Source organism: Grampus griseus, assembly GCF_964374135.1.
Source record: "Grampus griseus genome assembly, chromosome: 5".
In the NCBI taxonomy this organism is placed as follows: domain Eukaryota; kingdom Metazoa; phylum Chordata; class Mammalia; order Artiodactyla; family Delphinidae; genus Grampus; species Grampus griseus.
This window is the reverse complement of record NC_138998.1, coordinates 136,739,735-136,761,072: the sequence shown is the minus strand read 5'-3', so window position 1 is coordinate 136,761,072 and position 21,338 is coordinate 136,739,735. Positions and strand designations below refer to the sequence as shown.

Sequence of the window (21,338 nt, the reverse complement as noted above, 5' to 3'; positions counted from 1 at the left end):
GACTCGTGGGTCCTGTTAAGATACAGCCTCGGATTCTCTAAGTCCAGCTGGAGCGAAATTACTAATAAGCTCCTGGATGCTGTTGATACTGCTGGTCTGTGAACCCATTTTGAATAGAAAGGGGCTAGTACATTCCAACCAAAACAAATTAGTGTGAACAATCACATCAGCTCCATCTATACATGTATTCACAACGATGCATTCCTGATTTGATCAATTTCACTCTGTACAATTACATTCACCGAAAAAGGTAAAAACAGAATTATCATATTTTGTGAGTACAGAGTCCCTTTGCCCCTTTTTATATATTACCAGATAGCCTTCATTATAAATATCTTTTTCTCTGCTTGAAAAAATGAGTGTGTTTTAGAGCAATGATATAAGTGGGTACTGAACCACGTTTCAGCTCTCGGCCATCTCCTTTTTGATACTTGGATTGAATAAATACATTTTATTATAGCTGACATCCTTGTATGGAAATGCATTTCCTTTCAATACCAGCATTGTGAAATATCCGTCCATCCAGATTGTTTCAAGTAGCCTCCACCAAGTTCTTTGAAATGCAGCCCCCTGTTAGAAAATTTGTATTTGGGGAGTTTGCATCACACAAAGCATTTAAAAAGGGAACCCTCCCAGATGTGTAATGCTTGTTTAGACACCAGATCAAAGGAACAGGTCTGTACATCTGTGCAGTTTTTCAGAGTGCGTCCACACATTTTTGTTTTCCCAGTGACCTCTGGGTTTGAAGGGAGCTCAGATGTGGAAGCAGCTCAGAGTTAAGTCGAGGCGACACCACTGCCGTCAGACGTTGCTCTGTTGCAACAAAAGCGTTCTCAGCTCTCTTTCCCTCTGATCTTCCTGCCTGTACTTCTCCTCAAGTTTCTGCTTCTCAGAATCCGTGCAGTAAAAGGTGCAATCTGGGCTCTTCCGGATCTGTTCGAACTGACTGAAATCAGCCACGTACTTGCCGGTTTTTGAGAGAGAAACCACAGGCACAAACTCAAAACCCCAGTAGATCTCCTCTGGGATGTAAGAGGTGCGGCTCTGGCAGACAGCGCTGGTGGACTCCACCGTGGCGTTCAGGAGAACCACCAGCTCAAACTCCTTCTGCTTAAGGTTTTGGGGGGTGAGATCTCTCAGGGGGCTCGTCTCATCCAGCACGTGGTAGAATGTCATGGGCAAGATGAGGAAGGGGCTCTCGGAAGAGGAGTCCACGTGGAATTTGACAGTGGCCTGGTTGAGGAGGATTCGCTCCCCCTCCTTGGTGACGTGGGTCTGGAGGAGCTTTCCCGAGAGCTGGCACTGAATCAGGAGACTCTTCCTCATGTTGGCCACCTGGATCACCAAGCACAGCTTCCCGTTCTGCTTGGTGATGACGGCACAGTGGCTGAACTTGATGGTCTCTGCCCGCTTTTTGGGTCTCGCAATTTTGGCCAGGAAGGTGCCCGTGATGAAGATCTCAATCAAGGTGGTGATGACCAGCTGAGCCACCAAGAGGAAGATGGCATGAGGGCATTCCTCCGTGATGGAACGGACTCCATAGCCGATGGTTGTCTGGGATTCCAGGGAAAAGAGAAATGCCCCCGTGAGGGAGTCCACCTTCATGATGCAGGGGGTGTGATTTGAAGTGTGCTCCCTGGGTTCTAAGTCCCCATGAATGAAGGCAATGGCATAGTAGATCACACCAAAAAGGAACCAGGTCATCACGAACGTGGCAGCAAACAGGGTGAGCTTGTATCTCCACTTCATGTCGATGACGGTGGTCCACAAGTCTTGGAGGTAGAGCAAGTATATGCCATCCACTTTGTCGATTCTCACGTTGCTGTGCCCACTCTTGGACATGACTCGGGGTCTGCTGGCCTTGAGGCCAGCTCCAGCCGTGTGCTTCACCAGGGTAGCCCTGGCCATACTGATGTTAATCCGTTCCATGGTCAGGCCTTGGGACCACCTAAGGAAATGACAAAGAGAGACGTTCCATTGTTGTCACATGAGGTAGAATGCCCAGAAAACAGAAACAGGATAATCATGTGAGATAAGTACGAATGTACATGGACGTTTATAAGAAAGGATAATTCTGAGGGCAAGATGAATCACTGGGTACTTGAGGATGGCAGTAGGAGGGAGTGAAGAGCACAGACTGAAGACAGGGAAGCCTGGGTTAAATGTTGCCTCTCCCACTTATTTGCTGTGAGACCTGGGCTAAGCTATTTAACCTTTCTGGACCTCAAATCTCTAATATGTAAAATATGGAAATAAAGTCTACTTCTCAGAGTTCTTGTGATAGTTGAATGAGATAATGGCTATAAAGTGCCAAAACAGAGATTCACACTCAAAAAAATGATGCTAATCTTCTCTTTGTGATATCACACTCACAAGAATCCACCCCACGGAGTATTATGATTATTTATGTATATTCAGCTCTTACGGATTTCCAAGTATAGAAAATTTAAAAATAAGTTGACTGAGCATAGGGCCAGTACTGATATAATTAAAATGCACCATCCATAAGATACGTCTTGATACAGCAATGGGAAATGTTAATACAAATTTTAAAACCGTGTGTAGTATTCATAAACGTTTTTAAAAAGCTACCATTTGCATGACGTTCCCTGTAGTAGCAATTCATTTTCCCCCTAGTCCAATGAATAATTGGGAATCCATGACCTGTCCTAGTTCTTGATTACAATGGAAAAGAGCAAGTTATCAAACAACCAAAAACAAACATAGAGTGAATAATTAAGCTTTATTAACGGCTTGATCAATATGCTCGTTATTCTCAGAAAAGTGTTATCAATATAGAATATTAGGTGTGACATTTAGGTATGGCGCAAAAATTTGGCCTTACTTCTTTTGAGCTAAGTAGAACCAGCATAGGAATCTATTTTAAAGAGCCAATGAACAAGTAAATAAGTACAGGCATCCAACATTGTAGCAGAACAGACTTACCTAGAAGAAGCACTAGGCTCCCACACTGAGCCCTGGGCAATGCTCTGCCCTCCGTTTACAGATAGGGACAAGCTGGGTATGAGGCCACACAGCATCTTATAGTACCTGCCTGGCGACTGACATAAATTACCCCTACATTCCTTGAAAAACATAATGTGAGTGATTATAGGGCAATTCTACCTGGTTGGTATGTTTTTTCCACCTCATCGGCATTTTAAGAATAATAATAAAAAAATTTCTCCCTTTAAAAAGGAACTGGTATAGGGTGGTCTGTGATTCACGCAATAATCTCTGCTGTTGGAACAGTGTTATCTCAATAGAAGTTTCTAAAGTAATCCTTTGGGCAAATCCCTTCAAGGCATCTGAAACTGTATCCATTATAGGATAACACCTGTTGAGGATGCAGTAAATCTGTTGGGCTTTTTAATTTTCCTGTTATGTTATTAAGAGTGTGTCATTTACTGACTGACCCTTGAAATGATTTTTTTTTCCTCAGAAAGGAGAGTCACCGTTTCATTTTCTTTGCAAAGAAGGGCCCTAAGTTATTCAGAATTTATTTTACTTGTTGAAGCCTATTCCATTTATTTGGGTATCAATTTAGATGTAAAGTACAGGATATAATTTAGCGGGGGCTCCATCAGACCCTTTATGCAGCACTTCTCAGTAATCAAGAGGAAAGCGACCACAATGAAAGCTTGAAAAGGTTAATGTCCTGATGGCATGCCCAGATGTGTAGTCAAGCTCAGAACACTTTGCCAAGACAAATGCAGCTTATGGACAAGTAATTGCATGCACTTCAACAAACAAAAAGAAACTGGTAGGGGAAAGTACATGCCATTCAACCCACTGAAATAAAAACAGAAGCTTAAGTTTTCTTGTGTGAATGATGCAGAAGTGTCCTGCAGCACACGCTAAGCTCCAAGCTCAGCCTTCCACCAGATTCTGGGAAACTTGGCCCTGTTTCTATGAAGGCAGTGTCATGAAGCTTCTGTTTTAACCTCTGTTTCAAAGGGGCAGTGGGCCAGGCTCGCGATGAGCTGAATCTTTCCCCTCTTTCTGCTGAAAGTTCTTGGGCTGCATTTTTGCACAACTGTTGTTGGAATCAGTGACACCAATGGCTATCAGAGGACGGGGGGCATATATGGGGGAACAAAACTTAGAGTCTCTGGGTGGGGTGGGGGTATTGGGATTAGCATCTCTCTGTGGAAAAGAGCGGCTGGTGGACAGCACTCAAAGGTTAAACACCCACTCCCTCCCTCTCAACATTCCTGTGCCCTCAGAACTGGGTGCTACCTGGTCACTCACTCGGCAGGTCAAATGGCGACTTCTTCAAAGCAGGTGTATCGTCCTTGCTCCCCTTCGCCCACCTGGCTACCATAGGATTCTTCTACTTCCTGAAAGAAAGAGGGACACATGGAGTTCACAGCTGTTTACTAAGAAACTGACCCAGTGAAACTGACCCTTACTGATTCCCCCAAGTGCTAGGGCCCCAGCATTCACCTTCCAACCCCTGGTGATCTGGCATAGTGCCCAGAATAGATCCAAGCTCAAGGAGTGTTTTAGGAATGAAATTGAAGCCCCAATCACAGCCCTCACTGTAGAATTCCCACCCTCTGGAGGGAGCTCAATAGTAAAACACCCTGGAAAGGGTGGGTTAACTCACCCCCACTGAAGCCCACTATCAACTGACCAGCAAACAGGGAGGCAGGAAGGGGAAGTGCAGAGGAAGTAAACAGTGAGAATTGGAAGGGAAGAGTCTAGAATATTTTTACCGCCTGTGGAAATGCATTATTGCTGTTGAGTCATAGAACATTAGATTCAAAAAGAATGTCAAAACCAAGGCATTTGACACACGTTTTTCAAACCAGGAGACCTGGGAGGTTGCAGTGACTTGTCTTCTTCACACAGATGGCCCATAGCAGAAAGAACGGGGTCCAAAGTTTTTGGAAGCTAGACTGGAGTTCTTGTCAGTACACAAATCCCTCTTAAACCTCCAAAGTTTAATGCAATCTGTTCTAACTCCACTAGATTCTTTTGCATGCTACTTTTCTGAAATACTTCTTCCTAAACTATACATATATATCTCGCCACATTTTTATCTGTCTTATACACAGAGGCTTAGTACACTTCACACTTCTTTTCTGATCCACTAATTATTGTAAATAATTACAATAATTACTCTTTTATCATTTAGGTAGTCTCAATTATCAGTCCGTATAGCCTTTTATATATTGGATTCTCCCAGTGTGTTCACAGTATGTTTGGCGAACGACATCTACATCATCGCTCTATTAAGATCCAGCATCTTCTTCTTTGCACCCATTTATTTTTACCTGTATGCTTTATCTTTTACACTTTATTATATGCTCTTAATTTATAGTATTTCATTCCTCAGCAGACTTCCTTAATGCAATTTACTTCATTGCACACTCTTCTTTCATATAATTTTATGTTACTGCTTTAGATGTTTTTTCCCTTAGATTCTGCAATCTACCTGGTTTCACTTCTAAAATATTAAGGGACCATAATCATTTCCCAAAAGTAAAGGAAGGAAAGAATAATAAAAGATATTCTCTTCTAATTTTCCCTCTCCTAGTCCCGCAAAGAAACAATATTCCATATGAATCATTAGTAGTTTTCTATAGTCTCTGGAAACTGTATTTATTTCTCCAGTTTTCATCATATGATTCCAACATGTGGGTTGGGATTGTATTTCTTAGAATGGTGATATCTTTACTGAAGTGAAGTCCTTGAAACTACTGAATGGAGAGATCAATATTACACTCTCTTATTTCAGGCCAGTAACATATACATGGAATGAAGTCACTTAGTGCTTAGGCTGTGTAGCATTTGTTTTCTGGAGATAAAGGGGAAAAGAAACACATTTTGGAAACAGAACTAAACAGTAGCCACATTGAAAAAGATACTTATCTATATGAAGAACCACACTTCCAGTGCTGGGGACAAAACAATGAGAATGGAAAAAATGGAAAGGAAGTTCCCATCACCATCGCTGGTGGAAGGGGAAGAATTCTATCCAAGAAAGGGGATCTGGTAAGAATGGAAGACCAAAGAAATTAATTACTGTGAGCTGGAGGATGCTGTCCTGTCAGAGAGAAATCAACCTGTAAATGGACAGAAAGTTCCTGACCAGTTAGGAGAAATACATATGCAAATACTAAGCAAGCACAGAGTCAGGATAGAGCCAGAAATGGTCCAAAGTGGGAAAGGTCCAGATAATAAAATGACAATAATAAAATAAAGATTCAGATAAGTGACAATAATACAAAAGCTTCAGATCACTAATAACAATAATCATCATCATAAATAGATAGCGCTAGAGCCATGTACCAGCCACTATTCTAGGTGCTTTCCATGTGTGAATGTAATTAACCCTCACACCATCCCCATGAGGAAGAAATGGAGCCACAGAGAGGTTGTGTGACTCACCCAAGCTCTCAACAGCTGGCACCTGGCAGTGTGTGAAGCTGTTGTATCTACACTCTCAACAACTCTGACAAGGGTGCTCAGACTTTAGCTGCATCAGAACCATCTGGAAGGCTTGGAGTTTCTGACTCAGTAGGTTTAGGGTGGAGTCCAAGAATTAGCATGTCTAAAAATTCCCAGGTGATGCTGCTGTTGCAGGAACACTCATTGAGAACCACCACACTGGGATATAGATGTTGAATCATATCAGCAGCCTAACGGCTTCCCCCCCTTGATAAATCTCCGATTCCCCACTTGCCCTTAGCATTTCTGAAATAACGCTATTGCACGCAGACATGGAGAACATCCGTTTATTACTTTTCAGAATCTTCACCATCCTTACAGATAAATGAATGCCAATGACCCAGTGGCCCAAGGCTAAGTATTAATTTTTTAAAAAGCAATATATGGAGAATCTGATCAAAACTGTAACACATTATTTATATTTATCATATAAATATCATATAAGTATTATGTGTTATAGGATATGTAGAAATTATATATTATTTAACTTAGATAACACTTACAGTAAACACATAGATATTATGATACATTATTCATATTATATTAATATATGATATAAATAATGCTAGTAGATGTATTAGCCAAAATTAAGCACAGACAAGTCTCTCATTTCCACAATAGACTTTCACCCACCATTCTTCTAGTCAACCTGTATTTACAGGATATTTAATTCTCAACAATGTGATAACACAGCTAACTTTCATGTGATGCTTGGCTGGGAAAAAAATAAATATGCTTTAAGAATGATTTTTTTTCCCCTCCTAGTTAGTACAAAACTGAGACCTTCTAAGAACGTATAGCTCTGTTGAGTCAAATTTTGGAAGTTTTCAGTTCACCTATGCTGGGAAAAACTTCTGTGTTCCATGGTGGGCTAACAAAGTCTATGCACCTGTGGAAAAATAATTTAAACATGGGGAGACAGTGGCTCCCTAAACCTGGAATTTCTCAACCAGGCCTCAAGTGATGTCATCCTACATACCTTCAAATGGGCGGTGAGGCATGGAAGAATGAAATCCAAATCCAGCCATAACTCTGGATTTCTAGACTAAAATTAGAATCTGAGGGACTTTGACTTGAAAACTCTGGCAAAACAGCTCCCTGTTTGTAAGAAAAGTTGCTTCTAAAGCTTTGTTGGATGTCAAATATTTTTGACAAAACAATCTTTTAATGATCTCTCTTTTTGCTATGAATCTGAAATACCTGGCTGAAATTTCACTTTAAGGGTACATGGGTTTAAATATTAAGTAGAAAAAAAGTGCTTGACAAGAATCTAGTTGGGGTTCACTGAACTCAAAAGGTTTAAAAATAATGGAAAATAAACTCAGTGAGGCTTAGCTATCCTTTCTTTGGATCCTGTGACTGTGGCCGCACATACACATGCACTGGGGCCTTTGGCACTGGCCTCGTGCCACCTTCTACCTGCTCTTCAAAGCAGCCTAGGACTCGCTTCAATGGCTGGGCTCCCTGTTCTGAATCCACTTCTTGACTTCATCAGTGTCAGCTGAGGACACAGATGGCTTTGCCCAGGTGGCCTCAGAACTGGACATGTTCATTAAAGAGAACAAGGTGGCCAAAGCTGACTCTCGGCAGATTCCAAAGGGTGGCCCTTTGGTTTTCTCTGCTGGGGAAATTACTCTTTCCTTCTGCAAACCCATGTTTTCTCTCGGACCATTGAGGACTGAGGTTGGCTGGAAGGAGTGGCAGCTTTTGGGAAGCTGTGGAGTTGGACATTCTTCTTTGTGAGGAACAAGAGGCTCTGAGGGGAAGCACCAATGAAGGTTATGGCAAATTCACAATCTAGTTTCCTCTATCCTAATGACCTGTATTTTGAAGACATGAACTTGGAACCTCATTGGTAGAGCCGTGGTCATTTTGGGTTGTCGTGGCTGATTGTTGCTTCCACCTACTATCTGCCCCTCTCTGTGGGGTACATCCATGAGATTCCTTCCCTGGGTTTGTCCCTGCAGGGAAGTATGTTTTCATGCTTTTGTGTCAGATGTGGTCATGTGACTGCTTCGGCCAATGGCCTGTGAGCTGCAGTGACTCAAGCCTCACCTGAACAGAGACATAAGAATGACACGGTTCTGTCACTGCTCTCCAGTGAGGCTCAGATTGGGCTGCTCCTTCCTCTGGATGGCAGTGGGGGGTAGGGGGGAGGTGGGGGACACTTGGAGCTGAGCTACAGCTGAACCAAAGCTGACCTGTAACCCAGGTGAGAAAAAACTCTTGTTGCCTGGTTGAATTCTTGGACTTGTTTGTTACTAAGGCAAAACCTAGTGAAAGTCTGACCGCAGTGATGCTCTTACTACATATTTTTGGATTAAATATCTGACCTAAAAGGTACTGTATTTAAAGAAAACACGTAAAGTCTTGAAATATCCCTCAAGGTAAACTTCAAATGTTAGTTTATGGCTAAACACTGAATAGAAAAATAAATACAAATCTCACAAGATTTCAGTGGGAAGAAAGACTTGCCTGATCCCTAAGGACAGCAGAGAAAAAGTGAATAATTCTTCTCATTCAATTACTTCTGAATCAGTACTTAAATTTATCACGACAAGACAACTTTTCAGGGCAAGGTATAAGGGCCTCAGATTCTGTCACTCTTATTTCTGTGGAGCAAGAAGCCCTTGGTTAATGTTCTGGTGGCCTCATAATCTGTGATGACAAACACATAGGGGATTATGTCATTAATTAAACATTATGTCATTAAAAGGGACTAGCCCTTTTCAGTGCCATTACAGACAGTATTTTATTTAATCCTTCTCTTTACCTTCTGAAGAAAGAGTTTTCTTGATTTTCTAAATGAGGAAACTAAGCTTAGAGAGATTCGATAATTTACACATGTTCATAAAGTTAATACACAGAGGAACTCGTTGGCAAAGCAAATCTGTCTCCTATCTAACCACTTGGCACCTCTGTCCTCAAAACGAACTCAAGAACATCACTCCTAATGATGCAGTTCAAAACATCGCAAAATAAGTTCCTGCTCATTACATGTTAGTAGCCCTTATAGAATAAACAGCTTTGATTTATTGCTTATCCGGTGCCAGATCTTACATAAGGTGCCGTATATTAATTTAACTCTCACTTAGATTCTGAGAGAGTTAATATGATTATTCCTGTCTTCCAGGTAAGGAAACTGATATAGCACAACGTCTGTTTGAGTCTGTAATCCTCGCTTCTCATCTCTATAACATGAATTCCCCAACTTCAGCGAGTGTCAGAATCATGTGGAAGTCTTGAAATACAGATGGCTGGGCTCCAGAGTCTCTGATTCAGTAGGTCTAGAGTAGAGCCTGGGAACATGCATTTCTAATGAGTTCCCAGGTGATGCTGAGGCTACTGGTCTTGAGACCACACCTTGAAATCATGATCTATACTCTTCACCACTTAGAGTTATATAGAATCTGTGGGAAATTCACAAGCACGTCAACCGGGTTGCCTAAAAGTTCAGCCTCGTTATTTCAAGCAAAGGAGTGGGTCCTTCGGTGTGAGAAGGAAGAGAAAATCAATGGGGCTGAATGTACGGATATGGTAGCTGTTGGGTGGAGTTTTCAGTTTGCCAGGAAAGGTGTCCTAGGGAATAAAAGTTCAGGTGAATTGCCTTGAAGGGAAAAATGAGAATTTGGGAGACAAGGAAAGCAATTGGTTTAAAATTGCTCTAAGTTTTCTTCTCTGGATGATGGATTTCATCCTACAGTTGCTTTCGGGGTTCACTGGCTAAGAACATCAGAGGCCAGAGGAAAGATCCTGGATTTTAGGGCTGAGGGAGCTGGAGCTAATAGAAGAACCTTAGCAGTTCTCTTGCTCAGGCTTCCCCTAAGTGTGTGGTAATAAGTATTCCACAAATAAAGCAATTTGTGGTCAGGTAATTTGGGGAAGCTTTGCCTACAGAACCTCCAAGCACCCCACTGTCCCCACCCACTGGAGACTCACACAGCACATTTGTATATTACAGGGTCTGAGAAGTTCTACAGCAAAGAAACATGCTTAACTCTGTAAATCTGGCCTTTATCTGACACGTGGGAACACTCTGAGGAGTGCTGATCTGGTTTAAACTTTGCACTTTATATCTGGGGAAAAATAGGATCACAAAGGTTGAGAGTGATTTATTCAAGGTCACTGAGCCAGTGGCAGGAGTAGGGATGGAAACAGGCTTTATGAATCTTAGTTCATTTGATGGGCAGATATCTTTCTCTGTGGTCATGAAATACCTTGAGATGAACTATCCATATCCCTGGACCCTGAAGACAGGACAGCATATATAAAAGGCTTGCAGCTCCAGCATCACTTACTAATGTTAATCAGAAATCCCAGCTCTTGGGTCCCACACTCGAGCCACTGAATCAGAACCAGTGTCTTAAAAACACCCAACTTCCTAAAGGATTATGTGGCTGGAGGTTGTAAGTGATGGCTTGGAGAACTGACAAAGTCTTTCTTTTGCCTTATGATACATTGGAAAAGCAACAAGTACTGCTTTAAAGACAAATCCCACATTTTACATTGCATGTGAGCATCTAATGATCCAATTTGCCTCTGTGGTCAAATATTTAGCCTTTTTCCTATGTTTCCATTTCATTATTATTGTTTCAAATTCCATAAGTAAGTAAAAAAAATCCTTTGGTTTGCATAGTTATACCCTTTACTCCTCAATGTAGATTCATTAAAATTTTTTTTCATTCCATAGAACATTAAGTTTTCTCTGGGCAAAGACAAGTTTAAACAGATAGTGGGTTCACTAGGAGACTCATTTCCCATTTTCCATGGCAAAGAATCCGAGCACTGGAATAAGGTATCATTTGCTGAATATTTTTGTAAAGACAGTGCAATTTCAGGCCCTTTATTTGGGAGAGAGTTGGCTAACCCAAATAAAACATTTTACATCTGTCTGTTGTTACGAGTGACCAACTTCAGCTGAACATCATTACTTAATAACAGCTAACTTTCCTATAGAGTAAGAATGCGCAGCAGCTGAAAAGCAAATGGAAATTTCCTTTGGTTTACCACGCTTGGTCCCTCCGTGCTCCAACATGTGAACAACTTGGGTAATAAGCATATACTCCCCTCTAATCACAGCATGGCTTGGACATGCATTGTTGTAAGATGACTGGTGAAACAGGAAAATTTATGTCTGAGTGGAGAAAAAAAACAAGGCGGGTTGGCCTGCGATAGCCCCCCTGATGCACTGCCCCCAATTTTCTCTTTAGGGAAGAGGTTTAACTAGCTCGTGGAGTCTTACTTACTATTCTAGTCTGGATGAGTTCAAATGTAACACAGAGAAGACGGCTCCACATTGTTCCCTTTAGATAAGGAGATGAAAATGTAGAGCATCTGGGTTTGTCTGATGATAACCCGGAAGCTGGAACTAATTCAGAACGGAAGGCATCTATTTTTGCAGATGGTACTTGTAGAGAAACAAGTATTTTATTTAGTAGATTCTATTTAATGAAACTTCAAACTGGGCATAGTCAGAGCACTAAAAGACGAAGAAAAAAACGGAAAGCAAGCAAGCAAGTTTGTGTTCTCAAACCCGCATCTCTGTCCTTCAAAAGTTGCTTGAGGCGAGATCACTGCCTTTTTACACTGCATCATTACATAATTTGCAACACTCAGATTGATTTTTCCCTAAGTAAGTCTCTCATTCACTAAGACATTGAACCCGCCGCCTTTAACCACTCACATCTATCTTTCTTCGTCTCACATTTATAATATTTTTTACTATGGTGAAGGAATAGAAACACAGAAAGCATATCACATTATAAATATACATACCGACTTCAGGCCGGTTTGTTTTCTGGCTTCATGCTGACTACTTTTTCTTCTGTTAAAAATAAATTTGGAATTGTTAGCCTCGAGCAGTTGATGATTACTGGGCTTTGGTGTGATGCACCTGGATGCGAGAGTGACATTCTCCTCCTCGGTGATGTCTATGCTCCTTATTTTCATGATTGGAATCTCATCCCAGACAAAGGAAATTATGACGTTTGCTTGATTTGGAACCAAAATACTTAACAACGGGATGAGTGTCAAAAGGTTTTGAAATTCAGTTTCCCTGTCAGTCTAAACTTTGACCATATTTCTTTGATACAGAAACTGGATTATCACAGGATCTCGGGGGACACAGTTAACACCAAAATTCTTGGACGGTGGTAAATGGACTTTAAGGACTGGTAATATGTGTGAGTTGTATGCTTGTCCCAAAGTTGAAAACAGGTGTTTGTGATCACTGGGGGATAATAAGAAAATTTCAACTTCAAAATACCTTCACATTTAATCAAAGTCTGAGACCTTTGGCAGCTAACTAATCTCCATCAGTAAACACTGTAAGAAAACACTTTCTAACAATCTGTAGTTCATTAGTTGGGGGATACTGACCCAATTTTGGTGTTTTTAGGGTTTCCAGGTAAAATACAAGATGTTGAATTAAAACGGAATTTCAGGTGGACAACAAATAATCTTTAGTTTAAGTATGTCCCATGCAATACTTGATATATACGTATTCTCAAAATCAGTCATTGTTTATTTGAAATCCGTATATATGTACCACATAGATATAGTACAAAGTAGTCCTATATTTTTATTTGTTAAACCTGGCATCCCTAGGGAAGAGCAGATCGATGCTCAACAGTAGCTCAGAAGGTCAAAACACTCAAAGACAAGGTTCAATATACAGACAACTTTCTTAGAAGAACAGCAGTCCAGATTTTCCCAGTACTAGGACTCCTGGAAACAATTCTAACCATTATGGGACGAAAGCTTTTTCACGCATCGTACATCAGAGGGTGTCAGGAAGTCTAATAAGTCTAGTAAGCTGGTCTCATTTTTAATATTTTAGCTCAGGGATTCTTTTTTTAAATTTGTTCTATTAAAGTATAGTTGATTTACAATATTATGGTAATTTCTGCTGTACAGCAAAGTGATTCACACACACACACATATATATATATATACACACATTGTATACGTATATATATATATATATATATATATATATACACACATTATTTTTCATATTCTTTTCCATTATGGTTTATCACAGGATACTGAATACAGTTTACTGAGCTGTACGGTAGGATCTCACTGTTTATATGTTCTACACATAATAGTTTACATCTGCTAATCCGAAACTCCCACTCCATCCCTCCCCCACCCCCTTCCCACTTGGCAACCACAAGTCTGTTCTCTGTGTAGCTCAGGGATTTTTAACCATTTTTGTGTTATAGCTCTTTTTGGCAGACAGGTAAGACCTAAGATTGCTTTCTCAGAATGTGTTTAAATAGATAAGAATAAAATAAATATGACTACAAAAGACACCGATAATATTAAAATGCACTCATTAAAATATTTTTAAAACAAAATTGTGCTCTGTTTTCAAGTATTACTTAAGAAGAGCTAGCGTCTTGAAAGGGTGGTGAGCAGAAATGTTATTTCAAAATCTCTGAAGCAACTACATGTTGAAATACTGTGACTTCTACTATGACACAGTCACAGTTGGGGCTAAAATGATGGTGGTGTGTTACACATTCATAGTAAACAATAAAAGCCTAAGAGGTGATTGAGAATAAACAATTCCTCTTCTCCCACCCCTCCCCACCATCCTAGGACATGGACACTCCTGATTCTACCCCGAATCTCTCCAGGCTCCGTGCACCTGTGTGTAAACCCTGCTGTGAGTGAGGCTTCTACGTACAGTAATTCTGATAACGTCACAGAAATCGGGCCAACCTACTGAATCCTTCTTGGTTGATTTCCCTACAAACACTCCCTTGCCATTGATAACAAAGATGCTGTTACTTCTGGAAGAGTAGTTGAGATATTTCACAGAATTGCAATTAACTCCCTTTCCACTAGGACACCACTGGGGGCACTAGTGTTGGCAGTCACCACTCCCTTGGTGTTCACATCATTGGAGCAATGATACCCATGGGGAGACAGTCCAACACGCCCTCCTCTGGACATGATGGTACAGTTTCTTACATGGAAACAAAGGAGGAAATAGCAGCTCAGGCACACACGTAATTCTCTGTCTTCACAGCCTCATGGGCTGCATTTCTCAGGACTGTGAACCCGGATTTTTACAGTTAAGACACTATTCGGTTGCATGCAACTTTGTATTACCATGATTTCATCGTATCTCTTACCAGGAAGAAGAAGCACACTCATCTACAGAGTAATGCAGACGACAGCTCCCTTTGTAAGTCCTCCAGCAGCCTCTACTGCTGACAGGATAAATCCTTATCCCCTTTGCAAAGCAAAAGGTCCTTCTAAGCCCTGGCTCTAGTACCCTCTTCATCTTTGTTGCCTCCAGGATTTAGCCTGGTGTGTACTTACCTTTTCCAGACTGCTCAATGTGTTCATGGCTCCATGACCAGCAGCTGCTCCTTCCTGAGGGTGCTCGTCCTGCTGTTTCCTTCTCCGTCAAATTCCACCTGTTCTTCAAAGGGCAGGTTGAATATTACCTCCTCTGAACTTAAAAAAAAAAAATTAAACACTTCTTCAGAGGCAGCGTAGTGTAAAGGTTAAGAGTACAGTGTTCTGCTTCTGTTACGAATTGCTGTGTGACTTTCAACAACTTACTTAACCCCTCTGAGGTTCAGTTTCATCCTCTGCAAACTAGTGCTAATAATCATGCCCACTCATAAGGTGGTGTGAGGTTAAAACATATAAGGCACCATAAAACTCTGCCTGTTCACACTAATAATTATATGAGAGTTAGCTGTTATTGTTATGTGTTTACAATAAACAAAACACACAAAATATGCCTTACCCAAAGGAAATTTACCACAGATGACAGAAAGTTCTTAGAAGTCAATAAATTACTGTTTCCCCCCCAAACAGTAACATTTATAAGTAAACAATTCAAAAAGAAATTAAAAGGTAAAAAATCTTGAAGATATTTCAAGAATGATTCATTCATTTGTACACCAAGAGTTTACTGAGCACCTACTATGAGCTGCAGTGTGCAGGGGCCTGCAGATCCAGCAGGGAGAAAGACTGACTTGGTCCTCACTTTCATGTAGTTTACAATAGATCAGGGAAGAGAGGTATTTAATAAATCATTAGAATAGAACATGGGGTGTACAACATGTCCTAGCCTGGGGTTCCAGGAAGACTCCCTTGGGGAGGTGGCATTAAGGTGGAGACATAAAGAAGGACGAGCACTTGGCAGGTAAGGAGGCAGCCTGGGAGAGAGATGAGTGTTCTGGGCACAGGGCTACACATGGCATTTGCAAAGGCCTGGAGCTTGCCTTCTGGGACGTGAGGAAGGGTATTGAGTTGGGGAGCGTAGAGGGGGTGGAACAGGAGCTTAGGGCTGAGCCACACCATGTAGGGCTCTGTGGGGCCCTTGAACACCATCAGCACCATCTTAGCTGAACGAGCAGCATCTTGGGGTTTCAGTCAAGGAAGAGGTAGGATCAGACTTGCCTTTTCAAGTCATCTTCTGTGACATGACACGGGGAATGGATTGGAAAGAGGCAAACGTAGATGCTGGAAGTCGCGCTATCAGGTGCTTTCAGTAATCCAAGCTAAAATTAGGGATGCGCGGACAAGGGCTGAGAGGGGCCAGGGGCTCTGAGTTTCACGTTCCAGACAGAGTCAGTAGGAGGCTCTGACAGGTGGGTGGGGCGTGGGTGGAGAGGCAGACGGGGTCTCAAAGATAACTCCTGACTTTCTGGCATGAAAAAGAGGTGGATTGGATGTGGGTATGTTACTGATTCCAAGGACACTGGAACTTCCTCTGTAGCTAACACCCACTCATCCGTTATCAGACACCCACGCTGTTAGAATGTCTTAATGTTATATCAGTGTGGAACTCACTCTGGTACGTAATCCCAATACTGAAACAGGATCCAGGTTTGGGGGTGAAGTTCGAGGGAATGCACTAGGGCTGCCTCAGATGTGATCTGGGGTCTGTGCTCTTGGGTCTGATGTTCAAAAGAGAGGGCTGGGCAGGAGGGATGCCTTTACTGTTTAAGTCTACAAATAGAAAGTGAAATATGTAAGTGAATGAGATTCTCCTAGACGTAGGGTGTGGGAGAAGCAGCCCCAGACTGAGTCGTGGGCAGCCCCAGGGCCAGGCAGAGCAGGAGACATTGGCAAATGAGAATAAGAAGGAGCCAGGGGTCCAAGAAACATAGCTTTTCACTGATCAGATAATCAGAGGTTTTAAAAGACACGTCAACATTCTGTATCCACAAGCATGCAGAGGCGAAGGGCTTCATACATGGCCTCCGATAGAGTAATTTGGCCAAGCTGTTTTGGAGGCAATTTGACAATGTATAACTAAAGTTTAAAACTGTTTATTATTCATGATCTTTGACCCAGTAAATGTACTTCTAAGAACTAATAAGAAATATGCATCAGGATTATGTGTAAGAGCGTTCTCTGCATTAGTTACAATGTTAAAACCTCCGAACCAACCTGGATCATCAATAACATAGAAAGGATTTAAAATGTACAAAATATTTATAAGCTGAAAATATTATGTGGTCTTTAAGTCACGGCAACGTGCTAAAATGTTAAATTTTAAAAAGGCATTAAGGGGGGCTTCCCTGGCGGTCCAGTGTTTAAGACTTGGCGCTTCCACTGCAGGGGGCGCGGGTTCGATCCCTGGTCAGGGAAATAAGATCCCACCTGCTGCGTGGCATGGCCACACCCCCAGCTTCAGCGCTATTTTCAGGTGAGAGATCCAACTTTGGGGGGTGGAATTTGGAACGGCATTATGTAAAGCTGAAAAGACAGGATAAGTGCTAGGCTTTTCTCTTACTAGATAAGATTAAAATGAAATGTCTCTAAAATGTTAACAGCAGTTATCTCTTCAAAGGAAAACAAAATTAGTAAGGTTTTTTTAAACCAGACTTTCCATTTTTATGCAGTTAATCTGAAAATTCAATTTCCCTAGCACAAACCTTTCCCAAACATTCCAGATTTTACTGTAAATGAGAAGTACTTACTGTGCTCTGCTGAGAAACTTTCCATACACTGTCGTGGCCAAACCATATGAAATAACTTACTCTCAGAGTCGTTCGATTTTACAAACCCAAGAGCCTACTGTTCAGTAAGCGTTCAGGGTTATTATTTCATGTCAATTTAAATTATTTCATTTAACTGACTGAGTTAGAAGAGTTTGCACTTCACCCAAGAGGAACGCTGATAAAGCAGGTTTCCTGCCCAATGCCTTTGCTCAGGGAGGTCCCTTTACCCCCAAGTTCCTTCTCTGTGCCCTGTGCCTGGCAAACTCCTATTCATCCCTTAAGGCCCAACTCAAATGTCACCTCCTTCAGCTTCCAGAGGAAGCTCTTCCTACTCCTCTCTTCTGCCTTTTGCAAGTTGTCCACACTGCATGATAAGACTTATGTATTGCTGTAATGATTTGTTGTGAAGCTTCTTCTTCTCCTTAAACCAGGCTCTGTGGGGTGATCAATTTGTCTTTTAACCCCAATGCCAACACAAGGCCTGATACATGGTAAGAGAGAAACAGGGTGGTCAGAGATGCTGTTCACATGAACACAGAGCCATCCAGATTTAGTAACTGATGTCACCCATTTAAATGATGATGTTCTAGGTCAGAGGGGAAGCTAGTCCAAAGCTAGGTGCGTCAGAGAGGATACCAAATACGTTACTGACTTGAATGACTAAACTAAAAAACAAAGATTTAGACTTCCTATTTTGATTCATAGCCCAAGGAACATCCTACAGCATTTTACTTTGAAGAGAAAAATGGGTTTTACATTTCTCAACCTGATGAAATTGATAAACACTAAATATAAATGCATATGCTGGGGATATGGCTTTACCTGTGGGTGGCATACATATATTCAATTTAGCCCAACAAATTACTTTCTATGTGTGTTTTGTGTTCCCTGAGGCCTTAAGAACCCTGACCATCATATAGAAAGTGTTCTAAGATTCCTTTTGGCTCTCTATTTGCTTCCTTAGAACAGGGGTCTACAAAGTATTGCACCCCAATAACCTAAGAGGGTACAATAAGAAAGTAATAGAACTATTCACATGTAGCTTCTGCTTCACCCTTTTAAATGTTTGTATTTTGTGCATATTTTAAAATGTACCTCATATATTAGTAAAGGACAAAAAATTTATATATGATGCACGTATGTCCCAAAGTGTTCGTGTGTGTGTGTGTGTGTGTGTGTTCGTGTGTGTGTGTGTGTGTGTGCGTGCGTACGCGCAGAGAGGGACTGTACATTTTTTAATTCACTGCTCTAGACTAGTGTTTATTAAACTTTAATGTGCAGACAGGTTCCCTGGGGATTGTGTTAAAATGCAGATTCTGATTTAGAAGATCTGGACTGAGGTCTGAGAATCTGCACTTCTAGAAAACTCCCAGGTGATGTGATGCTGAGGCTGGAGGTGGCTACACTTTGGATGGCAATCAGGCTTTTGCAGCCCTGGTTCTTCATCTGAACCACACAGCATAGAACACAGAAGGTGGTTCCAATAACTGTTTATTTGTGACTCCCACAGATAGCCGTAACTAGCACTGCTCGAGAGCAGAGGAGAGAAGGTAACTCATTCCAAGCAAAGGAAGCTGTGGGGACATGAAGCCTGACTTCTCTCACAGAGAAAGGGGCCTCCAAGGAGCATGCTGGCACACGGCTTTACCTGTGCGAGAAAGTTCAAGGGCACTAGCCAACGTCATTAAAACAAACAAACAAACCAAAAAACCCCACTGTTTATAAATCACCGTACAGTCTTACAAAACAGTCCTGGAGTCAGCAATTCTTTTCCAGTGTTTGGCTTCTATCTGAGAACTTCCTTTACCAGAAGCATTGCTGGAAACCAAGGTCTTGACCACTTCTAATGGTCAAAGATCCTGGGGTGCTAATGTTAAGTGGCAGAGCGCTAAGTCCAGAGTTTCTGACTAATAATGGCAAAATCCATACACCCTCACCCTAATGGGACCCTGATGTTGGGAGTCAGTGGGTTACATATGCTCTCTGTCCAAAAGAAGAGAAGAAAAAAAGCACATACATATAGCCCCCAATGAATATTTGTGAGTGAATATACACACTCACACATACACACACATTTTTGACAAATAAAATGAGTCTCTTAATTTGCAAAGTCTACCCAGCAATTCACGTTTGTGTGTCACATAGAACTTTCGAAAGACAACTTTGGTCTAATTTGAACCATATGCCTTAGCTTAATTTCTGAGCTGGTTTACTATGGAATAGTGGTTACAAATGCGTTTTTGAATATCTAACAGCTTTTCCACTATGTAACTGGTGTCAACAAAAAGTGGCGTATAACTGAATTAGAAAGACGCTTCTTCTGACTCTAGGTCCGCTCTCCACACAAACGTAAGGCAGCCCAACAGGACTCAGCCTCTAACCACCTCAACACCTAAGGGCACATGTTCAAGATTAACAAAGAAAATGGAGACAAGAGGATGGATGAGGAAATTCCAAGAGGCCTTTAAGTTGTCCGCTTGAGATGAGTTGGCCCCTGAATTTAGACTTCTTGGCCAATTCTTAATGTTTTATCCTGGATCTATCTTCAGCACTATTTTCAGGTGAGAGATCCAATTTTGGGGGGGTGAAATTGGGAATGGGACCATGGTTGAAAGACCTGGGCACGACCCTCTTGTTTGTTCTGTGCGCCATCCTTTGTTTCCTCTTGATCATTGATGATAAAGATCATGAAATGAAAAAGGCCAAAACACCCCTATTTGGGTTGTGGGGAGAGACAAGGTGTATATCTTGTATCACAATGCCAAACTTCGGGGAACAGAATGGATGGCTATGGAGAAGAGCTTTAAGAAGGAAGGAAATGATGCTTTGCCTCCATGCCTTTGGTGGCTGTGTGATGACTCTTCAACCCAGGGGAATAGTCCTCTACTCACCTACTTGACACTTCCGTAGCATTTCAGACTGTTGCTACAGTCTTCTCCCAACTTCTCCCTACTTTTCTGGCCCTTTTTCAGTTTTATTTTAGACTCCTCCTCTTCCATCAGCTCCTTAAAATGATATTTTCCCCGTGGCCCCATACTCCAAATCATTTTCTTCTCACTAAACATACTCCCGTATCCACTCCCATGGCTTGAGATGCCACCTTTATTTTTTAGGAAGCCCAGACCTTGCATCTCCATCCCAGGTCTCCCTCTCCCCTGCAAGAACATCACTGTAAGTCAAGAAATGATTCTGTTGTCCCATTTGATTGACCACAGCTTAGCTTCATTATCCACTGTCTAGGTCAGCTCCCCTGCTCCTGTAGACCCTCAGGCTCTGAAAGATACTGAATTACTCCTAGTTTATCTCTATATCCCTTGAAGCTGTCACCTCTCCCTTCCCACTTCTACTTCCTTGGTTTAGATGCACATCCTTTCTTCAGTGATTCCAGCAAGTTGCCCTCCCTCTAAAGCATCCCCCATAGTGCAGCCTCTGTGATCTCCCTAAATACTCCTCAGCTGCCCAGCCCAGTGACCCCTTATTATCTACAAACCAAAGCCTCAGCTCCTGACCTTGTGAACATGGTATGTGAGACCTTCAGGAACTGGCCCCGCCTATATTTTAGACTTGACACCAGCCATTCTGCAGCCTGCTCCGTGATGAATGACTTTCAGTGGCCCAAATGTGTTGGTCCTCTACTGATTGATTCAATGCACTGAAATATACCAAAGCCATCTGCTGGAAGCCCTCTTCCTTTCCCCGCTTTCTCATATCTCTTTTTTGAGACATTGCCCATTCTAGGTAGGTGCTTTCTCTGCTTGTTCTCATGGGTTAGGCGCTTTCCCTGTGTTTCTATCTCCCAGAATATTTATCTCAGTGTAGTTGAATTGTTTACTTGTATATATCTAATTGCAATAATAATTATCAAACTAACAGCTACCAGTAGTGGAGAACATAGGTGATCAG

At 41.7% G+C, this 21,338-nt stretch overlaps 1 protein-coding gene across 1 annotated transcript; it reads right to left on the bottom strand.

Moving 5' to 3' along the window:
- Nucleotides 1-801: 801 nt before the first annotated feature.
- On the bottom strand, nucleotides 802-1,929 carry KCNJ15 (potassium inwardly rectifying channel subfamily J member 15; the record flags this gene model as incomplete). The annotated part of the gene is made up of 1 exon (XM_082654794.1): nucleotides 802-1,929. The coding sequence occupies one exon, from the start codon at nucleotides 1,927-1,929 to the stop codon at nucleotides 802-804; it is 1,128 nt and encodes a 375-aa protein (XP_082510920.1).
- Nucleotides 1,930-21,338: the final 19,409 nt, after the last annotated feature.